We start from the raw sequence: 13,532 nt of genomic DNA on the forward strand, positions 1-13,532 counted from the left end.
TAGGGTAATAATTAACAACTTTTTTTTTTACGGGTAGTAATTCACAAAGACCTCTTTTTTGAGGCAGTAATTAACAAATTTTCCTTAAAGTTTTAAGGTAGTAACTAAAACACGAGGCTGAATCACTTTTACACTCTCGATTCCTTTCACCTCAAGAAGGAAAAAGAAAAATCTCGGATAAAATCACAATCCAAAAAGAGAATTATTTCGATTATAATACATCGAATATACTTGTACACCCGGATATATAATAAACATCCCGTTAACGGGGCTCATCAGGTAACTTTTGGACATCTAAAATAAGATTTGCTCTCCCTCTCAATTGCGATACCTAACTAAAAACAAAATAAGAAGAAGAGAAGACTAGTTTGGGAAGAATAAGTGAAGATGATAACCGTTGAAGAAGCACTGAAAATCGTACTAGGAGTTGCTCAACGTCTTCAACCAGTGACAGTCCCACTTCACCAAGCTCTCGGCAAAACCTTGGCCCAAGATATTCAAGCTCCTGATCCTCTTCCTCCTTACCCTGCCTCCATTAAGGTATTTTTCATCTCTTATAAATTTGTTTTTTTAATTTTGATTCGATTTCGTTTTCTAGCAGTACCCTTTTGTAATTCAATCGATTTAAGTTTTAGGGTTTTGCTAATTTTTTAATGGGTTGCTTGATTAATGTCAATTTGTGTAATTATTGACAAAGTTCAATTAAAGGATTATATATTACTAAATGGGGTGTTCTTTAATTGGTATATTCTCATTAATTCTAATATCGAATTGGGTTTGATTTATTTTGCTTATATGGTTGTTTTAGTGTTCTTCAATTGAATGGGTGTTTGATTAATGGCTTTTTTTGAGAAGATTTTAATGGATTTCAAGCGGTTGTATTGTTGACAGGATGGTTATGCGGTGGTTGCTGCGGATGGTCCTGGGGAGTATCCTGTTATTACTGAATCTCGGGCCGGAAGCGATGCTGTTGGTGTGACTGTGACTCCTGGAACTGTTGCATATGTGACTACTGGAGGTAAGAATGTAAGATGAATGTGATTCTGCTATCTAAATTTGTTTGCTAAGTTTAATTAATGATACATTGTTGAGAGTGAAGTTACATAAAAAATTTTGTATTCAGTATTTGATGTTGTAGGATTAGTTTTTATTTGCCATTTCTGTTGTAGTATAGGCTTCCATGAAATTTGGACCAGGAAGTAAATGCAGAATGTCATGATAATGGCTTGGCTGACCTCTTATAATCATATAATACCCAAGTCTTTTATTACCTTCATCTTTACTTTTTTGTGTGAATTATAACTTACAGTGGCTGGATATAGATTGCCCATTCAGATCTTTTACGAATTGCACTTAGTTAGACCTCTATTTCGTTCATTAACTTCATTTAGCATAATGGCTTGCTTTGTGAAAGTCAAATATTGAACATTCTCAGACATTGATGGAGCTTTAGCAGAAATTTGCTGATTGTTTCTTCTGATGTCGAGCAGGGCCTATCCCTGATGGAGCTGATGCGGTTGTTCAGGTGGAGGACACTGAAACAATTGAAAGTGATCCTAGTCAGCCTAAGCGAGTAAGAATATTGGTGCAAACAAGGCCAGGTGTTGATGTTCGCCCAGTGGTAAATCTTTCCTCATCAAGATCACACTTTTCTTTGTAAAGATCTTTATATATTCTGCTCATTGACATCTTTTAAGATGGCATTATGCGGAGGTCCTAGTAATTGATAAGCTTTTCCTAGGGTTGATTGATACTCGCTCACTATTTACATCTAACAATCTTTTTTTCAAGGGCTGTGACATTGAGAAAGATGCTGTGGTGTTGAAGTCTGGTCATCTTGTCGGTGTCTCTGAAATTGGACTGCTTGCCACTGTTGGCGTGACAACGGTTAAGGTACATTAGCAACTGCTCCGTGCTCATGTCCTTTTGTTTATTAGCTTCCTTTTCTTTGAGTTGCAAAAAGTAGATTACATGGTCTTCCTTGCAGGTTTATCGTACTCCAACAATTGGTGTGCTTTCAACTGGAGATGAACTAGTGAAGCCAACAACCAAAAATCTAGGCTGTGGTCAGGTACTTCACGAGGATAAATTGTAGTATATTTGTACTTTGGTACCAAAATCTTTATTGTTCCACTTGATTCTAAGTTGCTTGCTATTGTCAGAACTCAAAAAAGTTGCCAGTTTCTTGCTTTCTTTACCTCCCTCTTGGTAGATGCATGGTTCTTTCCCGTATTTCTAACATTCCTTTGTACTTAATTTTGCCTCTCTGTTATATGTATTAAAGAATAAAGATTATATCTAATCAGAGCTTGGGGATTGGGCCTGACTTCGTTAGTTAGTTTATGCAGGGTATGCTTGTAAAACGCATAGGTATCATAACTTGACTGTGCTGCTAATCCCTAGATGTGAATTGAATGCAAGAAACAGTATATTTATCTAAGAAGTCTTAACTTTTAAATATCATTATTATGCCTTCTAAAGTGGGTTTTTTTTTTTTTTTTTTTTTTTTTTTTTTTTTTTTTTTTGGTGTCAGAAGTAGATGGTTAATCACATATTCATATGTATCAAGCTTCTTGGAATTTCTAGGTAGGTAGTTGCGCCTAGGCTTCTAGAGATCTGCATGAACAAACTGAATGTAAAAAATTTCTCTTTTCGCATGCTTTCCTCGTCCATACCTTATTGCCTATTTTTTTTACTTTCATGTAGTTCAGCTTATATCTTAATGTTCCTTTTTGCTAGAATTAGGATAGTTTTGGAGGACAGATAGGTTTGCATTGAGCATAAAATAGGTGGGGTGTAACGAGTTCAGTTTACATGGAATGCCCCGGCTGTCATTCATTTGACATATTCTCCTGATCTAATGACTTTGCCACTAAAATATATACTATGTCTCATTGTAGATTAGAGACTCCAACCGTGCTATGCTGCTAGCAGCTGCTGTACAACAGAGTTGCAGTATTGTAGACCTTGGCATTGCTCGTGATGATGAAGTGGAGCTTGAGAAAATCATGGACAAGGCTTTTTCTGGTGGAGTTGACATAATTTTAACATCTGGTGGTGTTTCTATGGGTGACCGAGATTATGTGAAACCATTGCTTGAGAAGAAAGGAATAGTGCATTTCAGCAAGGTAAGTAGGTAACTATAGTTGCCTTTGAATCGTATATTTTAAGGCTAATTACTTGTTTTAAGATCCATGAGCTCATGATAAAATGATTAAACAAGTTGCTGAAATGCTGTGTGAATTATGATATAATTATGTTCCGTGATTAAAGATCACAGAACATGCTAGCTTTTCTTAATGTATTTTTGTTTTATTCATACTGATTTTGTAGTATAGCTTTGGATGCTTTAGGTTCTTATGAAGCCAGGGAAGCCATTGACATTTGCTGAGATCAATTTGAAGCCAACTCAAAATGTGAATGTTAACAAAGTTCTGGCCTTTGGTTTGCCTGGAAATCCTGTTGGCTGTTTAGTCTGTTTCCACCTCTTTGTGGTGCCTACCATACGTGTTCTTTCTGGACAGACAAACTCTGACGTTCTGAGGTTACTAATACTCTGTGCTTCTAATTTGATTTTGCCTTTTTCCTATATCATGTTTTATTTTTTCCTTCTTGATATTTTTTTGGGATCACTTGAATGTGCCTCAAGCCATTTGCATGCTTTGTTTCATGTATAGGGTTCATGCCCGCCTTGAGCAGCCCATTAAAACGGACCCTGCCCGTCCTGAATTTCACCGTGCGATTGTTACTTGGAAGGAAAATGATGGATCAGGGAAGCCTGGGTAATATTTGGTCTCTCCATTGCAGATGATTCCTCTTTCCAATATACCTTTATTTATTTATTTTTTGTTTTATTTTTTATGATTATTGTTATTCTTTCCCTTTATCTACTTCCTTTATTCTCCTTCCCTAAGTTACTTCTCTCCATTTTGAGCCTTCAAAAGTTACAAATGAAAGTCTGTTCATAAAATTGCATTCATTTTAAAACTTTAGAAATTTCTTAAAAGTTAAATAATGTGTTTTTTCTGTAAATTTTAGTTTTGTTGCTGAGAGCACTGGTCGACAGATGAGCAGTCGTCTTTTAAGTATGAAGTCAGCAAATGCGCTGTTGGAGCTTCCAGTTGGAGGCACCTTGCTTCCTGCTGGAACATCCGTATCTGCAATTGTTATTTCAGAACTGAGCTCTACTATGAAAAAGGATTTATCAGTACGGAATTCACCTATTGAAACAACTATGAGCAACTTCCCAAATGATGATGTTCGAGTTGCTATTCTGACTGTTAGTGATACAGTCGCATCAGGGGCTGGGCCTGATCGTAGGTAAGCAAGATTAAGGCTCTGTTTCAACTTTTATTTAGAAAGGTATTTTGAGTGGAACATTTCCTTGAAAAAAAAGGAAGCACACTATGTGGGTAACCATTGAATGAAAGAGACAATCAATGACTTAAATTTCTAACTGCGCTCAACTAGAATAGAGTACATGCTTACATACAAGCCTTAGTGAGGTTCTCTTTCAGCCAATTGAATTGATTAGAGTAATTCACAATTCATAGGTATGCAAGGTTATCTAAACATTTAATGCGGGTGACAGTCTTTCAGTCACATTATACATGTCCCCTCGTTTTTTGGCTCATCCAATACCTTAGACAATTAACTTTTGATATTATTGGTGTTGCACCATGTTTATATATTGTACTGGGTCCTAAGAAAGAGCACATGTAAACAAAAAATGAACTTTTATCTCAAAACGTATTGCAATCGGCAGAGTAAATCACTTCTTGAAAACGAGCATTTGTAGTTTCCATGGTGGAATTGTTGGATGACCTCAGGAAAACGTGTTCATGATATGAATATGTTCATAAACTATCTTTTTGGAAAAATGTGGATAAACTATCATTTATATTCCCTTTTTTATTATTATTTTTTATTTTATTTACCAACAGCTACCTTGATATTTTATTATCTATTTAAACGATTACCTTATAAGACTTTTTATTTGATTAACACTACCATCTGACACATTTGACAGCTCTAGTGAGTTTCAAATGTTGATTTTGACCTTCAAACCATGCCGATGAAGGTATATAACTGTTGCATCTGGATACGCCTTCTTGAATCATCATTTCAAAATAGGTCACGTCATTGATGCTACAGAAAGAAAGCAAAAATGATGTTGCTCCTTGTCTGAGTGGGACATGGTAGCACACCTGCTTTGCTACACTGTTAGCCTTTTTGGTACCTATGTAGTATGTGCTTGTCTTATAAGGCATTTAGTATGTTAAAGATAAAAACTGTGGATACCATTACCTTTGTCCACATGTAATTAAGCCAAATGCTTAATAACTTTGAATAATAACGGACTATTCTAAGTATAAAAACGGACTATTCTAAGTATATAACTGACAACATGGGCACTTCTTATTTATCGTGAAGCAGATGATCATTCTATCATTACCATCTGGATCAAGAGCAAGGATGTGTATTTCCAAGCCCTCCTTACTCCTTACCTTGCCTTGAACGAAAACCTCTTAGGGACATTGAGGGTAATGTTGATGCCCATGTTGTGGAGATATGCATAAGGCCATCAACCCCCTTTATTGGCTTTAGATCATATCCAATGCTCCCTGATATATTTGTTTTGCTTTTCAAGTCTTAATTTCTTGTTCTCTTATATGAAGTATCAATGCTCTTTTCTCATGTATTTGCAGTGGCCCAAGGGCTATTTCTGTTATTAATTCTTCATCGGAGAGGCTAGGAGGGGCCAAGGTAGTTTCAACTGCTGTTGTTCCAGATGATGTACCCAAAATTAAGGATGCTTTAAAGAGATGGAGTGATGTAGATAAAGTAGACCTCATCATCACACTAGGTAATGAATTGGTGTCTATAGCTCCGTTTCTTTTAACAAATCTACTAATGCAAAGTCTACCTTGGATTAAACTTGCTGGTGAGTGGGGGCTATGCTTCTTACAAGTGACCAGGCATGGACTGTGAAAGACACACAGAACATGAGAACACTGTTATTTCTGTCACCTTCGACAATATGAAAGTTAAAGAGTTAAAACACCTAAACTTGAATGGCGTGAAAAATGTTTCAATTTGTTTCTCTGGCTCCAATGATTACTAAAACAATTTCATGTTCTGCACTAGGGATCACCCAGGGGTGAGTGGATCAATGATTTTATGTTCAACCTCCAAAAAACTAATGATAAATTATAACTTGGGACAGAAACAATGTTTCTGAAAACATTTGTGGTCTGAGTGTCTGACTTCTCTATGAACTAGCCCGATTTTGTTTTTAGAAATCAAATCTTTTGGTGTCTTTGTTTCAACTTTTTTGTATGTGTTAATATCTTGGTTTAAAACTTGTGATGTAGGTGGCACCGGTTTCACCCCAAGAGATGTTACTCCAGAAGCAACAAAAGATGTAGTGGAAAAGGAAACTCCAGGACTTCTATATGTCATGATGCAAGAGAGTCTCAAGGTAACATTTTTTCTCATAATTTGTTTTATGATTCCTACTTCAATCAAAATTGAAGATATCAACAACAGGTGGTCAAGAAATTCAAAATACTGTATCAATTATCTTGTCTTGTGTTTTTTTTTTTTTTTTTTTTTTTTTTAATTTTAGTCATGTTACTCAAGTATTATTCATAAGAATGATCTTTTACAGAGAACGGTATCTTGGTCTCTGTTTTATTGTGCTTTGTATTGCTACATTTCCAAGTCATAAAGATGTATGGTATTCTGTTGTCCTCCTCATAGGTGACGCCATTTGCCATGCTGTCACGTTCAGCTGCAGGAATAAGAGGATCTACACTGGTATGTCCAAACTTAATTTTGCATTCCTAAGGAAAGAAGTGTTTGCAATATAACAAATTGGATCAAAGCAGTTCTTGGATTAGTTTTCTTGACTAAGCTTGTGCTTTTCCTGTCAAGTATGACGACAAATATTGTATAAATAGAGTGTACCCTTGTCAAGCTATGTTGTACAAAGGGCACATCTGTAATTGCTTCTGTAGTACCGTTTCTTGCCTATGCTATGCTGAAAGCACTAAACTTAGCTTTAATGCAAAGTATAATCTAGTCTAGTACCTTCGTAAACATGTAATACAAATAAAAGTTCGAGATTGCTCAGTAGGTAATGTATCTACATAAACAATTAAAATTATGATTTACTTTAGCTAAGTTGGAAATTGAAATTCACCAATATTTACTTTTGTATAAAATGTTTGCTTATCATATTTTCTGCCACATCATATGGGTAATCTGGCAATATACAGGGTAGACATTTGTCCTCTTTTAAGTGTATTCTAATATTTCTAAGTTATCACTGCATAGTTAACAATTTTGCATCTTCGTGATTTTCACTGAGACAGATTATCAACATGCCGGGCAATCCAAATGCTGTGGCTGAATGTATGGAAGCACTGCTGCCTGCGCTCAAACATGGTTTGAAGCAAATAAAAGGAGACAAGAGAGAGAAACACCCTCGTCATGTTCCGCACTCTCAGGCTGCACCTGTGGATACATGGGAACAGAGCTACAGAACAGCCACTACCACCGCTACCAGTATTGAAAAGGAGCATGGCTGTTCGTGCTCACACTGAGATAATGACCAGGCATGTATACTAGACAGCATGTATCATCTTGAAAATAAATTAATTTTATTGCTTTCCAATTGTCTCTCTGATGTACATTTTTTGTTGAGTAATGTTTGCACTGATTCATAATAGAAAACTACAAGTATTTTGTTTATTTTTGAAGGCCATTATGTTTTTGAATTTAAATCCATTGCAACTACTTCTATGATATGGTCTATAAAAATGTCAGCCATTTTAAATTTTAATAATGAAGTTTACTTTTTTTTTTTTTTTTTTTTTTGGTAGTATCTACGAAGGTACTTATTAAACAAACGCCGTTAAATTGTTGATTCACATGATTTTGTAGTAATTCGGTGTACAACCTCTTTCAGTCTGTCACAGTTTCACTCATTTTGTAAAGCTTTGTTAGAGGACTTCAGGGAATTAGGAAAGACTCTAGTAACCACATACTTCTGTTAGCCGGGCTCGGGCAATGGCCGGTGACGCGTTTGTGGATCCGGCCCTTTTACTACCCACCGGTTATCTGTTATTCTTAATTAGAGAAAATATTATGGGATCAAAATTTTATTGATTGAATTAATATTTGATATCTCTTACATGTATTGAACACCCATGTTAATATACATTGATTTAATAAACACGCTCGTATGAATGAGTCACATGATTTTGTAGTGAAACTTAGATAATCTTCACGATCATATAACAAAAATTACATAATCAAGTGAATCCATTTAGCAGATTGATCCTCCTTGGCAACGTAGAGCCCCAGCTGATCTTGTAAGTTGCCTTACAATCCTACCACTTTCGACGGGAAATCTTTCTTCATTGTTGTAGTTTGGTTTTACAAAACCCGAACCGGTTTCGTTGAAAGAAGCTCCATTTTCTAAGACATCTCCCACTGATTTAAAGTTCCATATCCCTTTTCCAGTACTCTTGTCATTCATGTTCATTAAAACCTTTAACAAAAAAAAAAAGCTCTATTGCTTAGGTAATATGTCTAAATTTAATACAGTAACACTCTTTATTTTTATATGTCTAAATTTAGACCATTCTAATGGAGCAAAATTTACCTGTTTCGAACCAGAGTTAGGCGCGACAAAGAGGTTAGACTCACTCTTTATGCTAGGGCTCATGCTTCCTCCAATGGCGTAAACTTCCCATCCGAGATATAAGTTGTTAGCTACATGAGCATAACCATGACGAACTCTGCAAAACCATACCACAATTTTTTAGAATGCACCTTGATAGTAACAACAATTGCAATGATCACCAAAGAAGAATAAGAATTGACTAGACCTTGGCATACGCTGGTGGCAGTTAGGACCAAATCGGTTGTAGACTACCGTGACCTTCATGTTCTTGTCGTCCTTGAAATCATCATCATGGCCTAGCAGCATGACCTTGTTGTGGTCACGAAACCAGTTGTTGGAGATGGTGATGTTGGTTGAACCAAGGGTTACATCGATGAGGCCATCTTCGCTCCTATAGAGGGTATTGTGGTCTATCCACACCTTTGTTGAGCCAAGCATTCTTATGGCATCGCCATCCATTTTGCTCATTGGCAACAACTTTGCACCAGGTCCCATAACCGAGCCTGCTGGTTGGGATCGACAATGGTGAATTCGCAACCCGTGGATGATCACATTAGTAACCTAAGCATACCATGAAGAAAAAAGTATGATTTAGTCATGATGCATACATGTAAAATTTGAGCCATTAAATTCCAAATAGTTGGATGATAACTAAAAAAATAATATGGTATGTAAGTAATAAAAATTGATTACCATTTATAGTTATAGTTGAAGGTTAATTGAATGTTAATATGTGTTCATTTGGATGAATAGAAGATCTTTTTTTTTTTTTTACTTGGAAGTTACTATCTATCAATTCATTTTTATGAAACGGCCATATTTTCTTGAAGAAAAAATGTAAGTATAAATTTGTATGGAAATTGAAGTTTAGCATGTAACAACAAAAAATGCAAAAAGAGTATATACTACCTCCGTTACAGGTTATATGCAACCATTTGACATAAAGTAGAGAGGGAAAATGTCTAATCGTTGCACATAACCTGTAACCGAGGTAGTATGTATATACCTTGTATAGCATGAGGCATCCATTAGTAATACGAACGATAGCACCTCGACCATCAATGGTTGTATAGCTACCAACAACAAGAGTCCTTTCAAGTTTAATCTCCATGTCTTTTTGAAATGAGATCCATACTTTTCCCGGTACCATAGTCACTCCATACCTAAGAGTTCCCGGTTTCGGACTCATTGCATTATCACTAGGATCAGTGACTACATATTTGCTCACATCTTTGCCAATGTTGTTAATCATTTTACCAGCAAAACCTGCCGAGCATTTTGCAATATCTTCCCTACTATTAATCCAATTAGGGTTTCGTCGCCAACAAACATCAATGGCATTAAACGTTGCAAGGCCGGATTTCTTACCCAAACATGTTTTTGGTACCATGGCTAGTAAAAAAGAGAAAATGAGCAAAGATACAAATTGACTAGCCATGTTTGTTTGGGCAAGAGTTTAAGCGAGGGTGTTTATATGTTATAACTATTGTTTTGGGTGATGAAGAATTGTTGAGAGAAAAAGAGAGGTATTTATTAGAAGAGGTAACGCGTTTTAAATAAGTTTGTTAATTTTTTTGTGCTTATTTTTGTTAGGTTATTAATATTGCCAATTAGCAAGGTTTTTTTTTGCTCCAAAATAAGCTATTATTAGTAAATAAACCGTTGATGTAAAACTCAATAATTTCTTGACAAGATGTGAAACTGAATAAAGTTGTTACTTCTTCAAAAAATAAAAATAATAAAAAATTATGAAAAATTGACAAATATAATCCCACCTTTTGCCGATTCACTCAAAATAATCCCAACTTTGGATTCTTTTTTAAATAATTCCAACTTTGGGGGTCATTCGCTCAAAATAATATAAAACGGAGGTAGTATGAAAGAAGTGGAAATAAAAATATTATGGAGTACAATGTAGGGCATAGTTTCTTAATCAAAGGTTTAGGTTTCCTATTGCTATAATTTAAAATCATGGAGTCCTGTAACGAGAAGGCCATGTCAAGTAAGAACGTTGCATAACTTGGAAAATAATTTTCAAGAGGACTTTGGAGGAATAGTGGCTTGGAGATATAACGAGACCATGGTCAACGCTCCAGCTGGTTGGTAACTTGGAACTAGGCCCCTCTTAAGGTTACAAAAATGTTGGTTATTTTTCGGTTAAATTTAAATTGTATGCATTTGTTATTCGTAATAAATTATTCGAAAAGCTTATACTCCCTCCGTCCCCTATTGATGGTCACTTTTGTCATTTTTGGTGACTCGAAATGTTAGTCACATTTGCTTTTTTCAAGTATCATTAATATTATTTTTTTACCAAAATTCTCTAACATTTGCAAAAATGTTTGTGCAAATTTAACTTTCCCATGTACTTTAATTACTTTCTCTCTCTACTTTTTTGCATACCCAATGTAAATTTACTTTTTCAATGTACTTTCTTTATTTCTCCTTAATTCCCGTGATTTTTTTAGCAAAAGTGACCATCAATAGGGGACGGAGGTAGTAAAACATACTCCCTCCATTTTTAAACATTTGCTTCATTTCTTCATGTGCGGAGTTTTAGAATAAATGGAAAAAAGTAATAAAATATGGAGGTAGTGGAACTGTGAAAGAATAAAAAACAGTAAAAAAAACAAAAGTAGTGGAGAGAATCAAAGAAGAGAGAATATGAAATTAATATTGTGGGCCGTCAGATTCTTCAATTCACAAGAATCATTCCTCCTGCTCCTAATCTCTTTCAATTATTTCACCAGTAACACACTTAGACCCTGTTCTTTTGAGCTTCTGTGCAGAGCAGAGCAGAGCAAAGTAGATTTCAGCAGAGCAGAGCAGATTGAAGCAGAGCAGGGCAGGGCAGGGCAGGGCAGAGCAGAGCAGATTAAAGCAGCTATTTTTAAGTATTATTTTTAAGCAGAGCAGAGCAGAGCAAGGCAGAGCATAGCAAAGCAGATTGAAGCAGAGCAGAGCAGATCAAAGCAGCTCTAAAGAACGGGGCCTTATTAGCTAGCCTGCTTGTGGGCCGTCTGGGCCGAGCCTGGTTATTTCAAAGGGCCCATACTGAAGACGGCCCTTTTAATTTCCGTTTTTTCCAGCCCATTTTTTTTAATAAAAAAACCCTACTACATCTCTCCTTTTTCCTTTTATTTATCTCAGTTTTCCATGCAACGAGGCGATATATTTATCTTTCATTTAAGCATAATCTGAGGTAAATTAATGGTTTTTGAATTTTCAAGATATTTTTAATTACCTGAAATTACAAGAAATTATGTAGTATTGTTTATAAATTTAAATTGAAGTTTGCTCAATATATGCTTTTTACAAGAAATTAATTGAATCTGAGGTTATAATCAACGACTGATTTTGTTCATTTGTTGGTAGAGAAGAAATTATGAGCCTAATTTGATATTTAAATAAAATTAGGGTTTTACTGTTAGGATGGAACTATTATGTTAATATACGCTCATAACCCTTTAATATTGTGCTTGTCCTTTTTATTTGTTTCTCTTGATTATTTATTGTGATGTTTTTATTTGACTTATTGTGATGTTTATATTTAGTTTTATGTATAATCACTTATATAGTTGTTGCAAATATATATTTTTGGATTCTTATTAGATTTGAGTTGAAGTGTGAATCAAAGATGAGAGATTGGGGTAATATGCTAAAAGAGATTGTGACTAAAATTGTAGAACATGTACGAAGACTTTGAGACTTTACAAAAAATTTGTAGCCATTGGAGACTAGCTGCAAAGTCAGCAAACTTTCGAGCTTATCTCAAAGAATCATGCTCGGATGATGAGCATACACTTCCATGGTTGATGCTACCAGAAGAGGACGAGTCCTCAATGATCCGTCGTTTGTATAGCGTATCTAAGAAAATGGTTTATCATATAAACCTCCCTCTTCATAACATAAGAAAAGACCAGAAAAGGCTATTATCTTCGTTTGGGTGGTTGCTTGTGTTGTCGAATACAACAGGTGAAGTCTCTCTTTTAAACCCTTACTCCAATGCCATAATCAATCTCCCAAAAATTTATACTTTTTACTATGGTTCAAATTGTTTTAAGTTCACCTTATGAGCCAACCCCTTAACCACTTCCGATTTCATTGTCTTTGTATACTTCTTTGATGTATTATTGGTCAGTGTTACTACGCCGCCTTCAACACTGTTTTACTGGAAGAATGGTGATGATGGGTGGGTTCGCGTAACGAATCCATATGCTCCGCCTGGAATAGCGCATTTATGTAAAATAAACACCATAGGAAAATTTCTTTACTCTAGTTGTGTTGATGTAACTTTTTACGAAGGTGAGTTTTATGGGACTAATAGCTATGGCTGGATTGTGAAATTTGAGACAGCCCAAGGTAGTCCTCATTTTCGAGTGGTGGCTAACCTATCTTATAAAAGACATGTGCAAGCGAAGAAGCCGAATAGCTCCATCACCGTGTTTAGTGATACATACTTCTATTACCTAGTGAAATCTCTAGGACAGTTGTTGATCATATGTCAAGTGGTTTGATATTTTGAGAACAACTCTAAAGATCGGCGCTGTTGCACTACAAGATTTGAGGTAGTCGACTTGAATGTTAATAATGGAAAGGTTAAGGAAGTGTCTAGCTTGGGATATAGAGCATTTTTCATAGGTTTAAACTCTTCCTTTTCCGTCGAGGTATCTCCTTCTCAATCTCTTGCCAATGGCTTTAAGCCTAATTGCGTTTACTATACTGATATTTCTGCTGGTATTGATAAGTTCAGACGTCATGGTAGAAATGATTCTGTTTACAATTTAGCAACAAGGAAGTTTGAGCGTCTTTTTTACAAAGGTCCTTCATCAGGTTTCGC

At 35.6% G+C, this 13,532-nt stretch overlaps 2 protein-coding genes across 2 annotated transcripts; one reads left to right on the top strand and one right to left on the bottom strand.

Annotated features, from left to right (window-relative positions):
• The first annotated feature begins 304 nt into the window (after positions 1-304).
• On the top strand, positions 305-7,683 carry LOC145616384 (molybdopterin biosynthesis protein CNX1-like). The gene is made up of 13 exons (XM_081671091.1): positions 305-540; positions 892-1,018; positions 1,491-1,621; positions 1,792-1,893; positions 1,988-2,071; positions 2,901-3,128; positions 3,354-3,544; positions 3,678-3,782; positions 4,039-4,320; positions 5,709-5,866; positions 6,375-6,481; positions 6,763-6,819; positions 7,377-7,683. Exons 1-13 carry the CDS (start codon positions 388-390, stop codon positions 7,605-7,607), a joined length of 1,956 nt encoding a protein of 651 aa, XP_081527217.1. The 5' UTR covers positions 305-387; the 3' UTR covers positions 7,608-7,683.
• A 649-nt stretch (positions 7,684-8,332) lies between these two features.
• LOC145616385 (putative pectate lyase 4) lies at positions 8,333-10,130 on the bottom strand. Its single transcript, XM_081671092.1, has 4 exons — positions 9,699-10,130; positions 8,898-9,253; positions 8,672-8,807; positions 8,333-8,557 (listed from the first exon to the last, which is right to left on the bottom strand). Exons 1-4 carry the CDS (start codon positions 10,128-10,130, stop codon positions 8,333-8,335), a joined length of 1,149 nt encoding a protein of 382 aa, XP_081527218.1.
• Positions 10,131-13,532: the final 3,402 nt, after the last annotated feature.

Source organism: Chenopodium album, chromosome 26 (genome assembly GCF_948465745.1).
Source record: "Chenopodium album chromosome 26, dcCheAlbu1.1, whole genome shotgun sequence".
NCBI classification, from domain to species: domain Eukaryota; kingdom Viridiplantae; phylum Streptophyta; class Magnoliopsida; order Caryophyllales; family Amaranthaceae; genus Chenopodium; species Chenopodium album.

Excerpts from the sequence above, each read along its gene's own strand:
- LOC145616384 (XM_081671091.1), top strand. The coding sequence starts at position 388 with ATGATAACCGTTGAAGAAGCACTGAAAATCGTACTAGGAGTTGCTCAA. Across the intron at positions 3,129-3,353 it reads GAATAGTGCATTTCAGCAAG|GTTCTTATGAAGCCAGGGAA; the intron begins GTAAGTAGGTAA and ends TGGATGCTTTAG. Across the intron at positions 3,783-4,038 it reads GATGGATCAGGGAAGCCTGG|TTTTGTTGCTGAGAGCACTG; the intron begins GTAATATTTGGT and ends TGTAAATTTTAG.
- LOC145616385 (XM_081671092.1), bottom strand. The coding sequence starts at position 10,130 with ATGGCTAGTCAATTTGTATCTTTGCTCATTTTCTCTTTTTTACTAGCC. Across the intron at positions 9,254-9,698 it reads GATGCCTCATGCTATACAAG|GTTACTAATGTGATCATCCA; the intron begins GTATATACATAC and ends TGGTATGCTTAG. Across the intron at positions 8,558-8,671 it reads CTAACTCTGGTTCGAAACAG|GTTTTAATGAACATGAATGA; the intron begins GTAAATTTTGCT and ends TTTTTGTTAAAG.